Below are 18,749 nucleotides of genomic sequence, written 5' to 3'. Positions count from 1 at the left end.
TAGTGTTGTGTGGTGTTCGCAGCTCCAGTCAATCACAACTAATCTGAATGCAGTGGTCGCTGTATGCGCTTCTCCAAACCTCCCGGCGGCAGTGAAGGGACATAGAGACCCAATCAGCAACACAAGCCTGGGGTAGAAGAAAAGATGAACTACCGGTTGTTTGGAAACACAAAACCGCAGAATGGACACTGGAACAAGACCGTTGAGATTTGATTACAGCCTTGTTGGATAAGCAGCTTGCTCTGGTCTAATTCTGATTGTTTATTGACACGCTCATACTGGTTTCGACACATTCAACAGTAAACGAAGAAGACCAAAAAAAATAAAAAATACAAAAATTTCTTATTCTGCCAGCCTGAAAGAATTCAACAATCCCAAGTTTTATTTGTGGGAAGACTTTATTCAGAATGAACGTGCCGAAGAGCGGCTATCGCGTCTTCTCTGCCAATTCCACTGCGGCATGCACCGAGCTCGCCAAGAAGATTACTGAGTATGTATCCTGTTAACACACACACACACACACACACACACACACACACACACACACACACACACACACCTTGATGAGTTTACTGGACAACATTGAAACTAATCGTAGCTATCTAATGCATGTTAGTGATCTAGCTAGGGCGTTATGAACAATTAATAAGCGGTCATCTGTGCAGCAGGTCGCTGGCCACATAAGTGATCAGTCTCAGACTGTCTGCCATCGTCATGGGTCACTAATGTGCTGTTATCTGTTCAGTTTAACTCTGTCTTCATTATATAACACAAACTAACTGCTTCATCACCTCTGTGTGACCCTAGCTAACCATTTAGATATGTGTGTGTGTGTGTGTGTGTGTGTGTGTGTGTGTGTGTTTAAGCTAAAAAGAATGTCCCTTCCAAGTAATAGCAAAAATGTCTGATGGCAGATGGAAGAAACACTTAGTCACACATCAGTTAGTGCCCATATTTTAATCTCCACAGCTTCCTAGCACTATATACTGAGTAATATACTAGTGCTAAATGGCCAATTGAGCGAGAGTTCAATTCATTATTACTTGTGCAGCGCTTTTAATTGGTCTCAAAGCAGCTTTACAGAGATAAAGAGGTTGGAAAGTTGTATAAAATCATATTTAAGTTTATAATTGTAAGTTTATAGCAAGGACAAACTCCTGGAGATGGTATGAAGAGAAACCTTGAGAGGAACCAGAGTCAAAAGTGAACCCATCCTCATCTGGGTGGCATCGTCAATGTCCATTTATTACAGGTCCATTATTGTTGACGTCTACTGTTCAGTGATAAAGACTTACAGTATACCGGACTTGTAGTTTATAGAAATATGTTTATGATGGTTATGAAGGCAGAGCACATGATCTTAATTTATTGGAGCATGGAAAACGAAATAAAATTTTAAATTGAAAGGCAGAAGTGACCATTTAAAAAAAAAAAAAACAGATGACGAAAGTAAATAAAAAAGTATATTAAATAAAAATGAAATATAAATTCCTGTTGTGTGGCCTGGTACCATGGTTCAGTGGTTTTGGGAACCCCTGCTATATACTATTTTTTAAAATGTGAAAAACAAAAGAGTCCATGACAATTACAATGACAAAAGTAAATGCATCACACAAGTGCCACACAGACACCAACAGCTCTGATGGTAATTATTATTATTATTATAATTTTTTGTTCCATGAATTTCATATGACAACACACAAAAAAATTCCCACTCCAGCAGCTTTCCATGTTTCAGTTCTGCTGCACAATCCAAATCACTATATCCGATCTTCCCTCACCAGTGGCAACAAGACTAAACTCCCTCATAAAATTTATTTTTAAATGAAATCATGTATATTGTCTATATAGCTCTGAGTGATGGCAAGTTGCTGGTTCTGGCATCCACAGCACATGTATTTCATAGACAATATAAAAAGTGCTGGTAGGCTGATTGACTACTGTAAATTGCCCTAGGTTGGAACTAGTGTGTGCGTGTGCGTGTGTGTGTATGTGTGTGTGTGTGTGTTTTTGTGTTTGGTGCACTGCAAAGCATTCGCTCCTATTTCAGCATGTGCAGTCAAGACATCCTGCGCCAAATAATCCTTATTTTCCATATAGCAAACGGTGCAAAAAAAGGAAGAAAGGATCACATAGATACACATAGTGTGTAAACTGTTGGCATCCATGCTTGCCAAAGCTGGTACAAATATCTTGTGTTTACAGCTTTGGTGATTCAGTGAAACAAATATTTCCAAGCGGAAAGTGTCAAATTTTCATAACCTGCAGGTCGTTTAATATTTACTATACAAATGATTAATGTTTATTAAAACATTTCACTGTTGGGACTGCTTGCTTACTTGTAGTAATGCTCATCGTGATATTTCCCATGGCACTGTTACCTCCAACCTCTTAACAGTATACACACTAAAATTTTGCATGATTTTTTTTTAGGCGTCTTGGTGTGGAGTTGGGCAAGTCTGTTGTTTACCAGGAGGCAAACAGAGGTGAATTCAATTCTCAAAATTATATAATTTATATACAAAGGCATTTGGCATGAGGTCTCTTTGACAATTTGTGATGAATCAGGCTTTCTTTTTATTATTTTATAAATGACCCTTTGGTCTGTCTGTTGCATTTTGCCTTTCAGTAAATCATTGTGACTGTTTTCTCTTTGTCACAGAGACTAGAGTTGATGTCAAAGAATCTGTTCGAGGCCAAACAATCTTTATCATCCAGACCATTCCCAGGTAAAGCATATCTTTCAATGTAGTTAGAATATGCAAGTAAGAGTAAGACACAATTGTGTAAATACATGTAATTTCACTAGATTAAATATTAATATCCTTGAATTCTTAATCTGCATTATTTTAAGTATTTTATAAAAGGCCTTGTTTAACTATATTCACAGACTGAAGCTGTTTACACAGCCAGAAGTATTTTTCTGCCATTGTTTTACCAGACTGCCCACCTTTTTTGCAAAACTACTCTTGTATTGACTGATTTGTGTTTGTGTGTTGTTCAGAGATGTTAACACAGCTATCATGGAGCTGCTGGTCATGGCATATGCACTCAAGACCTCCTGTGCCAAAAACATTATAGGCGTCATCCCTTATTTTCCATATAGCAAACAGTGCAAGATGAGGAAGAGGGGATCCATAGTTTGTAAACTGTTGGCGTCCATGCTCGCCAAAGCAGGTATCATATATTTTGTGTTTACAGCTCTGTAGAACATATTGATGTTCATTTGCATTTTTTTAAAAACCCAGTTTTTCCTCATAATTATGCAGAAATAACATATAATACTTACATTGTTGTATGAAAGTGAGTAATCTGGTTTTGAAATAGACATAATTCTGCATTTTCTTTAAAAAAAACCCACCTAATTATTAGTTACATTATTTGTTAGATTTTATTTATGCTAAATTCGTTAATCTGTATATATGCAGTGCACTTTATTGTGTAGGAAATTAGGTCTTTTATACTCGTAGTGCAATACATTTTGAATCAAGGCTTTTCTTTTGTGTGGTATGTTGGTTATATGGTATAAAAAATTTTATTCCAGACAGTTAATTTTGTTTAAGTATTTGTGTGAAGAATACTTTTGTACTCCAAATAACTGTATAATAAATTTTGTAAAGGATCATTAATGTAAAGTTGAAAAAAATGCTACGGAAAGGGTTCTCAGATTCCAGAGGAATGACTTATGGTTTGAATTATTTTTCCTCTTTTAAAGGATTAATGATTGTAGTATATACACTATTTTCAAAAGTATTGGGTCACCTTCATAAGTATGGTATGTGATTTTTGAGCACTGTATTCCTCATTTAGTAACAATTTGCGCTTATAATTCCCTCCACTCTTCTGGGAAGATGTTCCACTAGATTTTGGAGTGTGCTTATGGATATTTGTGTTCATCAGGGGTATAACAAGGGTATTACGAACCGCAGGTGCTGATGTAGGTGAGGTGAGGAGACCTGGGGTGCAGTCAGTGTTCCAATTCATCCCAAAGGTGTTCAGTAGGGCTGAGATCGGTGCTCTATAAAAGACCAACCAAGATCTTACTTTACAAAGCATGTAAACCATATCTTCAAGGAGCTCACTTTGTGCACAAGGGCATTACCATGCTGGAACAGGTATTGGGTTTCCAAGTTCAAGTAAATAAAAAATATTATAGTATATTATCATCTTAAGACGTCATATACAATTGAGTGCCTCCAGCTTTGTGTTAACAGTTTGGAAAAGAACCACATATAGCAGCAAAGGTCAGGTGACCCAATACTTTTGGCAATATAGTGTATGTGCAACATATTGTCATTGTATTATACTTAATGGTTCTTTTTTGATATTTATTGTATAAATTTTTCACTAAAATAGCTAGCTCTCGCTAATATAGATTTTCTTCCTCACAGGATCCTCCAACAAATGTTTAATCATTATTAATGTCGCTATTAATCAGGTTTGACCCACATCATCACTATGGACCTTCATCAGAAGGAGATCCAGGGTTTCTTCAGTTTCCCCGTGGATAACCTGCGTGCTTCTCCTTTCCTTCTACAGTACATTCAAGAAGAGGTGTGTTAAGATCGAGTGAAATTCCTGTTCCATTGTCTTTATTGCTAAATAAGTTTATTCATAATGTATTTTTTTTAGGTCCCTGATTACAGAAATGCCATTATTGTCGCAAAGTCTCCTTCTGCTGCGAAAAGGTATTATAACAGTCACTGGGTGAATGTGTACAGTAAATGGCCAGTATTTGTTTGTAATATATAGTGTTCTTTTGGAATAGCTTTGATTTTAGCAATTAAGGAACAGCAGTATATTTTTCCACACAGGACAATATGTGCTTGGCTCATTGTCTTTAAATATCCTAATAATATAAATATCCATAAACATGGTTATTTATATTGCAGACATCACTGTGAATGGGGAGTAAGAAAGCATAATATTAATGCCATTAAAATTCCTTTTTAATATTCCTATTATATTCCCTTAGTCGTTTCAAACTTATTCTCATAGGCACACTTCTAGAATTGTGTGAATGTTTTGTCTCAAAAAGTTTCATTGGTCTCCTTATATAACTTTTTGTATTTTCTTATTTACTGAAGTGAACAGAACGAAAAAACAATTATTTGTAAAAAAAAAAAAAAAAAAAAAGCAGAATATTAGAAAGCTTTTGTTTATGTACTTGTGTATTGCTTTGCTTACTTGTTATCTGCATATAAATCACATCTTTCTTCTATTCCTTTCACGAGTACACATGTTGACATGTGGCTGATTAAGATTAAGCGTATTAGTCTTTAACATTTGAATGAATGTGCAGCTGATTGCAGTTCTGGTTGAAAGCTCTCTTCCTGTATGTGTACTGATCACAGGGCTCAGTCGTATGCAGAGCGCCTGCGTCTTGGCCTGGCTGTTATTCACGGGGAGGCTCAGTGTTCCGAATCGGACATGGCAGATGGACGACACTCTCCTCCTTGTGTGCGCAACACAGGCCACCCAGGCCTTGAGCTTCCATGTAAGAGTCACTTGTATAGACAGAGTAACAGAATTATTCAAGGCCTTAGCATGGATGGTTTTCCCAAAATGACTATGAGTAGAGCCCCCTGCTTGCTGTCTAATTTTTAGCACAAAGGTAGAGTTGTTAGATATTGATTTGGGTGCACATGCTTTCAGTATAGAGTGGTAGTAATGTGGGCAATATTTTGCATCTCAGTAATAACTGCCTAAAGCATTCTTTGCAATGCAGTTTTCTTCCTATTGCTACGCATTATTTCAATTTAAAGCTTCACTTCCTTTCACTTCAGATTTCTTTTAACGATCTGAAATGTCCAAAATCTAATAGATCAACAGGTTTGCAATGTCTTTTGGGACTACTACTTTGTAGGTTTTGCATAATTATTACTGCTCAATATTTAATTCTGTCTCATTTGTGCTTGTTGTATATGTCATGTGGACTTGGACAATTCTCAGAGAGACCTCTTAGACAGATTGGATCAGTGTTAGTATTTTGTGAGCTGTTCTGCCCATCTCAACTCATAACAATCTGTAATCTTTCGACAGTGTAAGCAGTGACACATCTCCGTTATTGTACAGTTTAAAGTAGAGCTATACCAATGCATGAACACAAGATGCAGATTAAATCCAGTTATTGCCAAATAACAATTATTGCAATGCAAAATGCGATAGCAGATTTTATTTTCAAATATGTTCCAGGTGCTCTATAGGAACGCTATATGGATAAATATATCGGGACCCCTGACTTTTCCAGCCATGTGGTTCTTTCCTGAACTGTTACATTTGCATGTGGTAGCACAAACATTTTTCTTAACTTGAACTAGGAGATTCAAATCTGTTCTCGAGCACCTTAGTGGAAGATCTTGAGTGGCCTGCTATAGAGCTTTGAACTCAACTCTACTGAACTTCTTTGGGCTTAATTGGAATGCTGGCTGCACCCCAGGCCTCCTTACCCTACATCAGTACCTGACTTTACTAACACCAGGCTGAATGAGCTCAAATCTCCACGAGCACACTCCAAAATCTATGGAAAGTCAGCAGTTGGGAACTAAATAAGGAATGTTCAAAAAGCACAAATGTATCTTATAGTCAGGTGTCCATACAAAACCTTTATCCATATAGTGTACATTACTCTAGTTCCTTATAACATTAAATTCAGAGAAAAAAATGAAGAAAAAAAAGAGGACTCTTTAGTGATAACATACAAAGTAAACATGAACTATAAAAGCATTAAAATCTACATAGACATGTATGTTAGCTCATTTCTGAGTGGATTCTGAGGATTTTTTAAGTCTCGCTCTCATCTTTGTGTTTAATGAGCTGTGTCTGTGTGGACGTTATTTAATGTGGTGTTTATTTGTTGATAATAGGCAAGCAACAAGCTCCGTTCCCAGGCATAGAGCTTCCAAGTACGATGGTTAACTCTCTTTGCTTCTGATCACAGCAGTGACCATGCTGAAACGGTTCCTCTATGCATGCATGCAGTTAATCGAGGCCTCTCAATACCTGCGGCCATAAGCATTCTGTACCCCTTATATCTGTTGCTATAATAGCAATAATCTATTGCAATTTAATTGTGTTAAAATGACAATGGTTTCTTGTTAGACAAAATCTTATGCATAGATTTTGTTAAGGGTTTCTCTTCACCTAGTCATTGCAAATTTTTAAATCAATGTGTAATCTAAAACCATTCTTGTGGTTATTTTAGAATAAGTAAAACAAAACAAAAAAACAGGTGGATAAATATCAGAGTGCTTCCTATCAGGATTGAGAAACCTCAGATGAAATGATTCATCTATAAACGTTTGGAATTCTCTAAACCGAACTATTTAGTACCTTATACAAATATATATATACATGCGTTTGTTTTTGATTTGGCTTAAATAATGCTAATCAACACTTAATGCCTGCTTGGGGAGAACTCTGTAGATTAGATATTTAGATTTGTTTTGTAGCTGCTTGGATCCAAACCCTCTACAAAGTGCTTGGAAACACATGACCTTGATGAAAAGACCAAATATATAAACAGGTCACCTGTAATCTGATGATGGATATAAAAGGCTGGAGATTAATTAAGCATTTCTGTACGCATTTGTAATGCCACAGCAATGCCACCAACAGTCTGTTTTAAAACTTTTATTTATATATAAAGTTTTATGATTGTTATTTATTTGTACTTTTTTATCACAAGCCTAAGATGACAATCCTTTCTTTCTTTAGATAAAGTAAAAATGTAAAGGAAAAGGCCTCACAAAAAGAAATATACAGTATTGTATTCCAGTATATGACTGTACATTGCTCGCTGGATGAAAGGCATGTGTTGATGGCATGTTTCATTTTTATTTTTTATCGCTCCGAAGCTGCAGTCTGCCCCTGTGTGTTTAACCATATTCTGGTGTGCAATTGTGTTTGTTGGTCCTGTGCCTTTGCTCTGACGGAAGACAAATGAGACCGGCCCTGTAGTAATTAGCAGCCTTGAATTAGCCAGATAGAATTAGCCATAATTTGCTGGCATTGAGAACCAAACCCTAGGTGTACCCATTGCATAATCTTCTTCATGATTGGTATACGTTGGACAATAATCATTGATTGTTTTTTTTTTTTATTTCTGCATGGCGTGTTCTGTGATGAGTTTGCTGTTACTAATGTAGCCAAAATTGTAGGTGAAGTAAAATGGGAACCATCAAAGGAAACCATCTTGTAGTACTCTGTAGTGAAGCACTTCGAACTAACTAGGGTTGACAGACAGAGTCAAATCAAATTTGATTGTGAATCAAAATCAAATCAAATTTCCTATAACACCAGAGTGTGGTGGTGTAGGAAATTAAGCAGCGTCTGGGGGGTGTGACATGGCCTAACACACAGCGGTGTTGGTTATTTGACAATAATGCCACATTCTGAACTGTTTTATTCTTCTTATACCACAGCAATATGATAAATACATTTTTATTTAGAAATATCACGTTTTAACACTGTTATAGTTACATGTAATGTTGTGGGATTTCCGTGAGGTAGTTTTTATTATCACTTCTACAATTTTCACATTAGAGTCACATTATAGTTTTGCATTATAGTTTTCTTAGTAAGTTTATTTAAAGGTAATAGCACCAAACATGATGCAGTTTGTTATGTTACAATAAGAATAGCACAATGCCATTCATTTTTTAAAGACTTCCCTAAAGCAGAAAATACAGCAAACAGCAAAAAATGTGCTCTTTGTTCACAAATAACTAAATGTCTCCTTAAAGCTTCACCATTTTTAGCTGTTTATTATTAGATTTTTCATTTGATTATGTGGAGCGACCTCCTTACAGGTCCCTGTGAATTAACTGTTTTGCATATTCTTGCAACTCATTGCATATTTGGGACTGAATTTCTGGCTTTGCTGCCCAAATTACTTACCGGTACATTACTTTGTAAGCGTATAAATGACTAACTGGCAAAAAAAAAAATGTTTTCCCCCATACACAACTCATTCTCTATTCTATAGAGTACCTTAAAGCGTTTTAGAGCACACAAACCTGCCTAAGGTGTTTCAACAGGAAAAGAATGAAAACCTTTCACATTATATGGAGGTTATGTAGATACGACCGGATCTGCCGCCCTGCTGCTTGTTGAAGGGCGGTTTTACAAGTGTAACTGAAACGAATCTTCTTATTCAATTCAATTCAATTCATTTTTATTTGTATAGCGCTTTTAACAATGAACATTGTCTCAAAGCAGCTTTACACAGATAATGTGGTGATTAAACATAAATATGTTCTTTGTAAGTATGTTTGTCCCTGATGAGCAACTGTGGCAAGGAAAAACTCCCCGAGATGGCATAAGGAAGAAACCTTGAGAGGAACCAGACTCAAGAGGGAACCCATCCTCATCTGGGTTGCACCAAATGTCCATTTGAAGCAGAAAATTATTAAAGCACAGAAAAAAGAACAGTGATGCCAGTGTTGTATTTCACAGCGATTAAACCAGAAATGCATTTATATATTATCACAGAAATCAGCATATCATTTAAATTTCAGCTTGCACTACAGCTATAAGCAGTAAATTGTTACTATTTTCTATTGTTAAAAGCGCTATACAAATTAAACTGAATTTAAAATGTATTGGAAATTAGGAATGCTGTTGGATAAAATGACCAATCACAATACAGCAGCACTGTGTTATAAATACATTTAGGGATTTGTTTAAATATTTACTGTTAGAAAATTATATACACTTGAATACAATTACCCTGATTCTGAAGCCTTTTCGTTTGATGGTATCCCTGTCTACCACCTCCTGTTTTAAGTATAATGATTTAAAAATAAATAAAGAAACCTTACATTTTTTTTTTAGTAATGATGGCCAAGGAGAAACCACCCATTACAGTTGTGGGAGATGTTGGAGGACGCATCGCCATAATTATTGTAAGTTAATCCTTTATTATTTACTATTTTATTGACATCAGGTTACTGCAGGTGCAATCTTTAAAGGAATTTTATTGGATATTATTTATGGCCTTGACTATAGTTTTCTTAACAATTATGTTCCTGAATTTCACCCACAATAGATAGTGGTTTACTAAGAAGAGTGCAGATACACATAATACATGTCCGCTGAAGAATGTAAAAAATGGCATGGTGTATTTTAACACTGCAGAAGACAAAGTCAATAGATAATCTACGCTCGTATGACATTGGGTACTATGTATCAGTATTACCAGTACTTTGTATCAGTTTAATTACATAATGGTTTGTGGTCTTCATAATTCTCATGTGTCTATACTGTTAAGTGTTTTGATTGAGATGCTAGATTGGTGTACTTAATAATTGCTTAAAATGGCACCCATTTACATTACACACCTGTGTTTAAATCAACGTTTATTGTACTTATTTTAAACCCTCATCAAGGATGACATCATTGATGATGTGGAAGACTTTGTGGCTTCAGCAGAGATCCTGAAGGAGAGAGGAGCCTATAAGATCTATATCATGGCAACCCATGGCCTGCTGTCAGCTGATGCTCCACGCCTCATTGAGGAGTCTGCTATAGACGAGGTCACGTTCCTGTTTTTTAACATTATACTTAGTTTCCACATTACTTTAGAAAGTCATTTCCCCATTTAACCAGGTTATGAATATCATGTCATGTGGATGTAGGCGTTAGTGTGTCAGCGACTACCAGTGGGAGAATGACATTAATCGAGACAATTGCTATAAAGGTGAATTTTCTAAACTTTTGGAAGCTGTTTGATTCACTATCAGCTGCGTAGGTTATACATTTAATGGCTTTCTTTTCGTTGGTGCTGTTTTGCAGGGTTAGTGATCAAGGTTGTTTTATGCAAAAAAAAAATTTATGTAAATGAATAAAAGGAAATGAATAAAGTGAAACATTTTTAATAAGTTTATAACATATATCTGTCAGGATTCCAAAAAACAAGAAAGTAAACTCTCTAAGTGCCTAAAACAAGTAATATGATAAAGTTGGCATCATGTGTTGTGGTCAGATAAGATCAGAATAGAAACCTATTTGCCAAAAGGATCAAACTTTACAATATACTTCTCAAATATACCATAAAATGAACACAGAACAGGGTAAAGAAATGCATCAAAGTTTGCAGTGACCATGCAGACTGCGAACTCCTGTGACAAAGTGATGTCCACAAACCTAAGAATATAAAGGAATTTACTCTGTTCTGCCTAAAGGAATGCACCAATATCCTTCTAAAGGCATCTGCAAGCTTGTAAGAGATTAATGGAATAGCTGTTATTTAAACCAGTATATTCATCACATATTAACTGTGTGTGTCTGTATGTTTGAGCAGAAAATATCAATGTTTTATATGAGGAATTTCGACCATTCAGTGGATCACTGTAATAAATGTAATTGTTTAAAAATCTGGTCTGAATGTCCTTTTTTTTTTTTTTTAACAGGTGGTGGTGACGAACACTGTCCCACATGAGGTACAGAAGCTGCAGTGCCCAAAGATCAAGACTGTGGATGTGAGCATGATCCTGGCCGAGGCCATCCGCCGCATTCACAACGGCGAGTCCATGGCCTACCTGTTCCGCAACATCACTGTAGATGATTAAGCTTAACCTTCACCTCACTGTGAAAAGGAAGTCCAGACATAGATTTGAGGAGGTGCTTACCTCTGCTGCATGTGCTAGAAGTGCCAGGTTTTGAAAACATTAGTATGTAAACCATCAATATTAGCTTATTTGAATAAGAAATAAGCTGTTTAAGGCCAGAGTAAATATGAAGGCAGTCACACTTCTGCACTGTTATAAGCTGTGTAGCTCTAAAAGGCTGTAGCAGTATCAGATACATATGCAAATGTCTTGAGTGTTGTTCTGTTGCTTGCTGAAGTAGTCTGATCATTAAAGGCATTTGGTCAAATTGTTCAATATTTAGTTCAATAGGAACTAAAACTATAGAGCTATTGATAAGCGTCATGCTGATTTGTTCATTTACAATGGTTTAGCTTTTGATTCCAAAAATATACAAATAAAATGTGAGGGGAAAGAAACGTGCATGTCTTTGCATCTACGCCTTGTGGGTCATCTTATTGTTTTCATCTTGTACACTGGGGTAGAGTCGTTTTCAGACTTTACCAACAGTATTAGTTGATTTTGTCCTGATCACAGTGTTGTTACATTGAATTTCTTTAGAGGGTTTTTTTTTTTTTTTTTTTTTTTTTTTTTTGGGTAACGTCTCACCCTTCACTTCCACTTCCTGTTCAAAACTCATTCCTGTTGCGTGGCATTCAGGCAGGTGGTGAGTAAGTGTGACTCTATGATAGTGACAGCAGTTGCCTTGGCAACCATATTCAAAGTTAGTTCCTTCTTATTCTGTTTTATCGTTTGGTTTTCCCCTGCTTATTTGGGCTGCATTCCTACTATTCATAAACGGATGATTTTTTTTTTTTTTAATGTTATGTTGTTTCTCTAAAGTTTGAATTTGAATCATATTTTTGTAAATAAAGAACACGGTTGGATTTTAAATACCTCACTGTCTTTAATAAACTAAACATAAGCCCATAAACTTGTTTACTGAAAAAAAAAAATATATGATCTGCAGTCAACCCCAAAGAAATAATCACCATACAGCAGTATTATACAATCTTGAACAGATTAAAGTAATATTCCTTACACATTTTACAGTACAACTTCAGTAGCGTGGTTTATGTAGTGTAACGTAAACTCTCTTCAACAGGCCACTAAAAGAATCTCGCTAAACGATTTAGTCACAGACCCTTTACTTGCTCAGAACTCCTCAGGGTAACTCTGGGGACACTGAGGAGCTTAGACCAAGTCAAGGGGCAAAGACAGCAAGTTGTGGACATCTTGCAGGCCATTCGCTACCTTATAGCAGTTGTGAAACATCAGGGTGACATCTATTTCATGCCTCTGAAAATCAACTCGAATCAACAGCTATATATATATATATATATATATATATATATATATATATATATATATATATATATATATATATAATATATAAAAAACGTATATGTATGTGTGTGTGTATATATATATATATATAATATATGCATGCATCAAAATCTATTTTAAAAAACAAATTTAAACATTATTAGCATTATTAGTATTAGTATTAATATTATTATTACTAATAGCCATGTTTTGTCCATGTTTCAGACTCACCTGCGTTTGGAAAAAGCTCAAGCAGTCTGTGTGTAAAAATGCTAAATGACCAAGGTGAGACAGATAGGGAGCTCTGCGTTTTTAACAGACTGTTAAGAGGAAGTAGAGAGCTGACATTAATATTAACTTCCTGTTTCGGATCAAGGGAACAATACACCTTGTCTCAAAAAGAGGAAGTGAGTGTGTATGCATGTGTACATGGGTGTCTGTGATGTACAGAATAGGTGTACAGGGTAATATATTACTATGGTGTATGGTCATATATAGACAGTCTTTTCAGTCACCTTTTGTGTCTGAATATGACATGCCAAGCTGTAGTCCTGCTATGGCGGACAACGAAAGCAGTTGTACACGATCGCTACTTGTTTCCAAGTAAACTGATATGTGAAAAAAATATGCTGAGTCTATCATTTTGACCTGCCTGTGTATGAATGCCCTGAAGATGATTAATATTTGCAATGATTGTCTCGACCAAAATCTCCCCTGCAAAGCACATTTTTATTTAGCACAGTTATTTATTCAAAAGGCCATTCAGTATAAGAGGCTATAGGAACGAGCCAACATCTGATACGAATTGGAGAAGAGAAACTTGGCATTTGGTTAAAAAAAATGCAATGACCTTCCTTGTCATTGTATTTCTGCTTTGACTGAAAACAATCAAAGCCTTATGCATAGCACAAGCTGAGGAGATGCAACCTGGACGAATCTCCACTAGATGGTAGTAGAGTGCTAGATATTTCTCTAGTGACTTCAGCAATCAATAGGACGAGTGCGATGTGATTCCTGGAGTCTGTTAAGACTTGCATTTCCTCTTTTCTTCCCTGGGTATTATTAATATAAATATGATAAAAGAATGATGCAGTGCAAGCTTGTAAATGAGGAATCAGCTATGAGGCTGTTGTATTATTTTGAAACTGTGTGTAAAAATGTTGTGTGTACATATACGTATATACACACACACACACACACACACACACACACACACACACACACACACACATATATATATATATATATATATATATATATATATATATATATATATATATTTATCAAAGCATAATAACAATTACATAATTCTAGATACGTGTATTTTAGTGGTGTGCCAATAATTTTGCAGTCAGACATGTAAATATTTATTATTCATACTGTAACAAAACATAAAACATATGATACATAATTAGCTTTAGAATATCAAAACTACATGAGTTATATTACATTATTCATTCATACTTTTTACAATATTTAGACTTAAACCAAGGACACAGGCTCAATACTTTGCTGCAGCGATGGCCTACAAACCAATGCAAATTTTATTCAAGCAACTTACAAAACAAAATGCATTAGACTGGTATTGAATACGACATTTACACTACAGTACATACAAGTTTTTATTTTTCACAGAATAAATTTTTTTTTTATAAGCTTGGCCACCAGAGTCCACTTCTGTATCTGATTAACACTTAAGTCTGTGAACTTTCAACAGAGCTTCAGAAGTTCAGTGCAACTTACATTTGAAACGAAACGCAATTTAAATTCAGTATGATCTTTTTAAACAAATCAGTTTCTGCTTTCATCTGAAAGGGGTTGGGTTGTTGTTTTTTTCTTTTCCTCCCCTTCCCAATCCTGTCTATTGTCAAAACTGAGATGAAAACATTGATGCTGTGGTGCTTGCAAGGATTCACATGTTGTGAGGAGTTTGACGTGGATACTTCCCATTTGTCTTGTGAACTTTTAAGACATGGTGCAGCTGTTGGTCTTGTTCATGGGTGGCCGTGCTCCTGCGTTCTTGGGGAAGGTCTCTCGGCGACGCCTCAGTGCCGGGCTCAGGCGGCTTGGCACATTGGCCTGTTGCAGCAGCTCTCTAAACACCTCGAGCACGTTGTCGTTCTCTTTAGCTGAGGCTTCTAAGAAGCAGTTGTTCCAGTCCAGCTCCATGGTGGCAACAACGTCTTCAGCATTTACCCTTCTGTCATCCTTACAGTCTGTTTTGTTCCCCACCACCACCACCGGTGTGAACTTGTCCTTCTTGATCTCCAGGATCTCCATGTGCAGACTCTTGACGGCTTCAAGTGATGCGGGGTCATCCACAGAGTAGACCAGGGCGAAGACGTCACCGTTCTGAATGGAGAGTTTGCGCATAGCTGGGAACGAGTAGCTGCCGCTCGTATCCATGATGTGCACAGTCACCCTGATGCCAGCCACCTCGTACTCCATGCTGTGGAGCTCCTCCACGGTGCGCCGGTGCTTTGGTTCAAACCGATCTTGCAAGAAGCGCTGGATCAGAGCTGTTTTGCCCACACCGGCAGCTCCCATGAACACCAGGCGTACCTCTTTTTTTTCCTTTGTGTCCAGAGACATGCTCTCAGAATGCTGCTCTAACCTTAATGGATTGGATAGTTCCTGCAAGAATCGAGTGCAAACCTCATCAAACAACCTTACACTTAAATGTTTAGCAGCTTGCAGTTCTGTTCTTGAAATATAGTTTAGCAGTTGCTAAATGAAACTTACTCTGAGATGTGCTACAGCAATGCATGGCACACAGATGACAGGTGCTTCTGTGTCTGTGGGTGTCTGTGTTCTATTTATAGATTTTCTCAATCATGGTTCTGCACTCCTCCTTAGCTCTCGGGCCAATGGCTACACCGCAGCGCTCCTTACCATTTACTTTGTGACCAATTGAAAAGCAGTATGCAAATGAGAATTGTTATGAATATGCTCGAATCTGGAGTAGCAGGAGCTACAAGCTCTAAATGCATTTTGGTGCTTCATATTCTGGCCATAATGAAGTGATCTATACAATGCCAAAAAAAAAGTTACATTTGGCCAATTATATGGATATATTCTGTGTGAAAAATAATTGTAGATGTGTGGTTTAATGGTATATGATTAATATATTACACTAGTATTTAATAGGCAGTGGATTTTTATCACTGATTACTTTCTTTGTAAATGGCTCACATTTATGAATGACAATATCAGGTTATCAGTTTGAGACAAAGTAAATAGAAAGCTAGGGTTTGCAGAATTACATATTCGCAGTTGAATTTACAGTGTCAATGGAAACAACAAAAGCCACTTTATCTAGAATTGATAGAAATTCACAGGCTTCATTAGAAGGTTTACAAGCCTCATGCAACTTAATATAGAGTGCTGGAAAAGTGCTGAGTAATGGTCGTTGCTTAAAATGTCAGTGTTTACTGGAAGATTTGAAGTAATTAAGTTTATAAATTAAATAAAAAAAAACCCACTGAAAATGTAGGGCAGTTCATAAAATGTTTATGACCATTACGTTACATTTACTGCATTTGGTAGACACTCGATCCAGAGGAACTTAAATTTTGCAATAATTATTACAAATTATTACTTAAATATATACAACTGAGCTGTTGAAGGTTAATGTCTTTGCTCAAGGGCCCAGCAGTTGCAGCTTGATGAATTTAGAATATAAGCTCATGGCCTTCCAATTAAAAATCCAACATCTTCAACTACTAAGCTACCACTTTCAGACTAAAGCAGCTTGAGTCAGTATCAAAAACTGTTGAGTTTTTTTTCCTGACCATATCGAACACCGGTGCAGTTTAAAATAAAACAAATCTCTTCTTGAAAAATGTGTTCTGACTTTTGCTCCAAGGGAACTCAGATCTGGTCCATATGATCGATCTTCTCTTGGCACTTGAATAGCGATTTAACTTTTTATGTTTTTTCCAAATGTCACATTGTTCTGAAAAAAATTGTTGAACAAATAATTTTTGGAATTGTTAAACATTTTTATGCATCCTCCTATTGGGTGGCTAAATACTAAGTTCTATCTAGCAAATTTGGAATGTGTAAGCAGTGGGTACTCAGTAGGAAGCTGGTAGTATGATTAAAACAATCTGACTACTTTAGTGAGTACTAAAGAGTACAAAAGTTCAGAGTTATTAGAGAAAATGACAACAGTAGCACATTGCATGTTAGTAGTGTTGATGCTTTTGCATACTGTGAGTTTCATGTGTGAGTCATTGCTAAGGTATGTTTTATATCCCCTTATACAACCTGCATTTTATTGTTTAAGAATTCTTCAATCATATCTGTACTGAAAAGCTTTATCTGATATGATCATACACTATTTTTTCTGGACTAAACCCAAATTGCCCAATTTTCTGCCTTTCCTTTTCTCTGACTCTACAATAGTCCCTGTAACTTGTTCTCCAAGACAATATTAAAAACTATTTTCTGGGCTTTAATTTTCATATTCACTTTTTTTCCACTTGCGGTAAATACTGTAGATACTAAAACAATTTATTGTTAAACAATTTTCTTAAGAACTGTTTGTACCTGGGCATAAAAGCGATACAAATCCCCTATATGACATTTTATCTGACATAGAAATAATGGACCATTTCACTGTGCAGGATTTGCTTCCACAAGCATGATCCGCATGGAGGAGTCATCAGAGGGAAATCTTACTTAAGTTATCACATCACAAACATCTGACGTGTGCAAAACAACATGTAAATAAACCAGGGGTTTATTATTTACATGGAAACAAGTTCTAGGAAATTATGAAATAAAACTAAATTACTTTTTATCCAAAATAAACAAAAATATGTTTGCAGAAACAAAGGTGAAGAATTTGATAAAAACCACATTTGCAGTCACTGGCACAGGAAATATTGCACAAATAGGCAGAATTCAGTAACTATCTATAAGAAAATGTAACACAGGCAGTCACATCCAGTGTTTGAATTTTATGGGACAATAACCCCAAAACTTTCCTCAAACACATGCAATCGAAACACAGGTTAAATCTTTTGGTGCAGCTTTTACAGTCCCTTGACTTAAAAATATTCAAAATCTTTGTGTTGATCCTAAATAGGATCTCAGAACTAGAAGAATTTTCAGATCTGAGAACAATAATGAGGGAAAGGTCACATAAAAAGAATAGAAGGAGTCCACAAAAAGCACTTGCAAGCTGTGAGATCTACCAAAAGAGGTGTTGACATAATATTGACATAATAGGATTGACAAAATTGTGCATATGCCACATTTACTTATTAAATTTTTAGATCAAATGCAAAGCAACTGCTTTAATGTTTAAAGAAAATTATTTGTTTTCAAAAGTTGGCTGTTTCCACCTTTTCTTTTCAGAAATCTAAAAAAAATATGTATTTAGTGCCATGGTGCTCACGCTTGTGCCTACAACTTTAAATGCTTTTGATAAAGACACTAGTATGATATGAAACACAATACTGTACACTACACACTGCATTCCTCTAAACCAGCTAGACATTTTAATCCAAAATATACCCTATATGGATAGAAGTTTGTGGATAGCTGACAATTTGTAAATATAACCTGCTGACCTGCTGGCTTAATTCTATTATTATTATTACTTTTGTGTATTATCTTAAAATATATATATATATATATATATATATATATATATATATATATATATATATATATATATATATATATATATTGTTTTTTGCTTTGCGATGTTACTTTTAAAGACGCTATATAAAAGATTATTATTATTATTAATTTGAATGCTTTTTGAAAATCTAACTCCAAATTTAAAACATTTGCTGTTATAATAACCTCCACTCTTCTGGGGTG

At 35.8% G+C, this 18,749-nt stretch overlaps 2 protein-coding genes across 2 annotated transcripts; one reads left to right on the top strand and one right to left on the bottom strand.

The window, feature by feature from the left end:
• Positions 1 to 94: 94 nt before the first annotated feature.
• On the top strand, positions 95 to 12,482 carry LOC124396680 (phosphoribosyl pyrophosphate synthase-associated protein 1). Its single transcript, XM_046865879.1, has 10 exons — positions 95 to 490; positions 2,434 to 2,486; positions 2,663 to 2,729; positions 3,005 to 3,177; positions 4,439 to 4,554; positions 4,633 to 4,688; positions 5,355 to 5,497; positions 9,835 to 9,905; positions 10,389 to 10,535; positions 11,412 to 12,482. The coding sequence occupies exons 1-10, from the start codon at positions 408 to 410 to the stop codon at positions 11,568 to 11,570; spliced, it is 1,068 nt and encodes a 355-aa protein (XP_046721835.1). The 5' UTR covers positions 95 to 407; the 3' UTR covers positions 11,571 to 12,482.
• A 1,778-nt stretch (positions 12,483 to 14,260) lies between these two features.
• rasd4 (rasd family member 4) lies at positions 14,261 to 18,493 on the bottom strand. The gene is made up of 2 exons (XM_046865571.1): positions 15,657 to 18,493; positions 14,261 to 15,548 (listed from the first exon to the last, which is right to left on the bottom strand). Exon 2 carries the CDS (start codon positions 15,504 to 15,506, stop codon positions 14,880 to 14,882), a length of 627 nt encoding a protein of 208 aa, XP_046721527.1. The 5' UTR covers positions 15,507 to 15,548; positions 15,657 to 18,493; the 3' UTR covers positions 14,261 to 14,879.
• Between the last annotated feature and the right edge of the window lie 256 nt (positions 18,494 to 18,749).

This window comes from Silurus meridionalis, chromosome 14 (assembly GCF_014805685.1).
Source record: "Silurus meridionalis isolate SWU-2019-XX chromosome 14, ASM1480568v1, whole genome shotgun sequence".
Lineage (NCBI taxonomy): Eukaryota > Metazoa > Chordata > Actinopteri > Siluriformes > Siluridae > Silurus > Silurus meridionalis.
The sequence above is the reverse complement of the archived record's forward strand: the minus strand, read 5'-3'. Positions and strand labels throughout refer to the sequence as shown.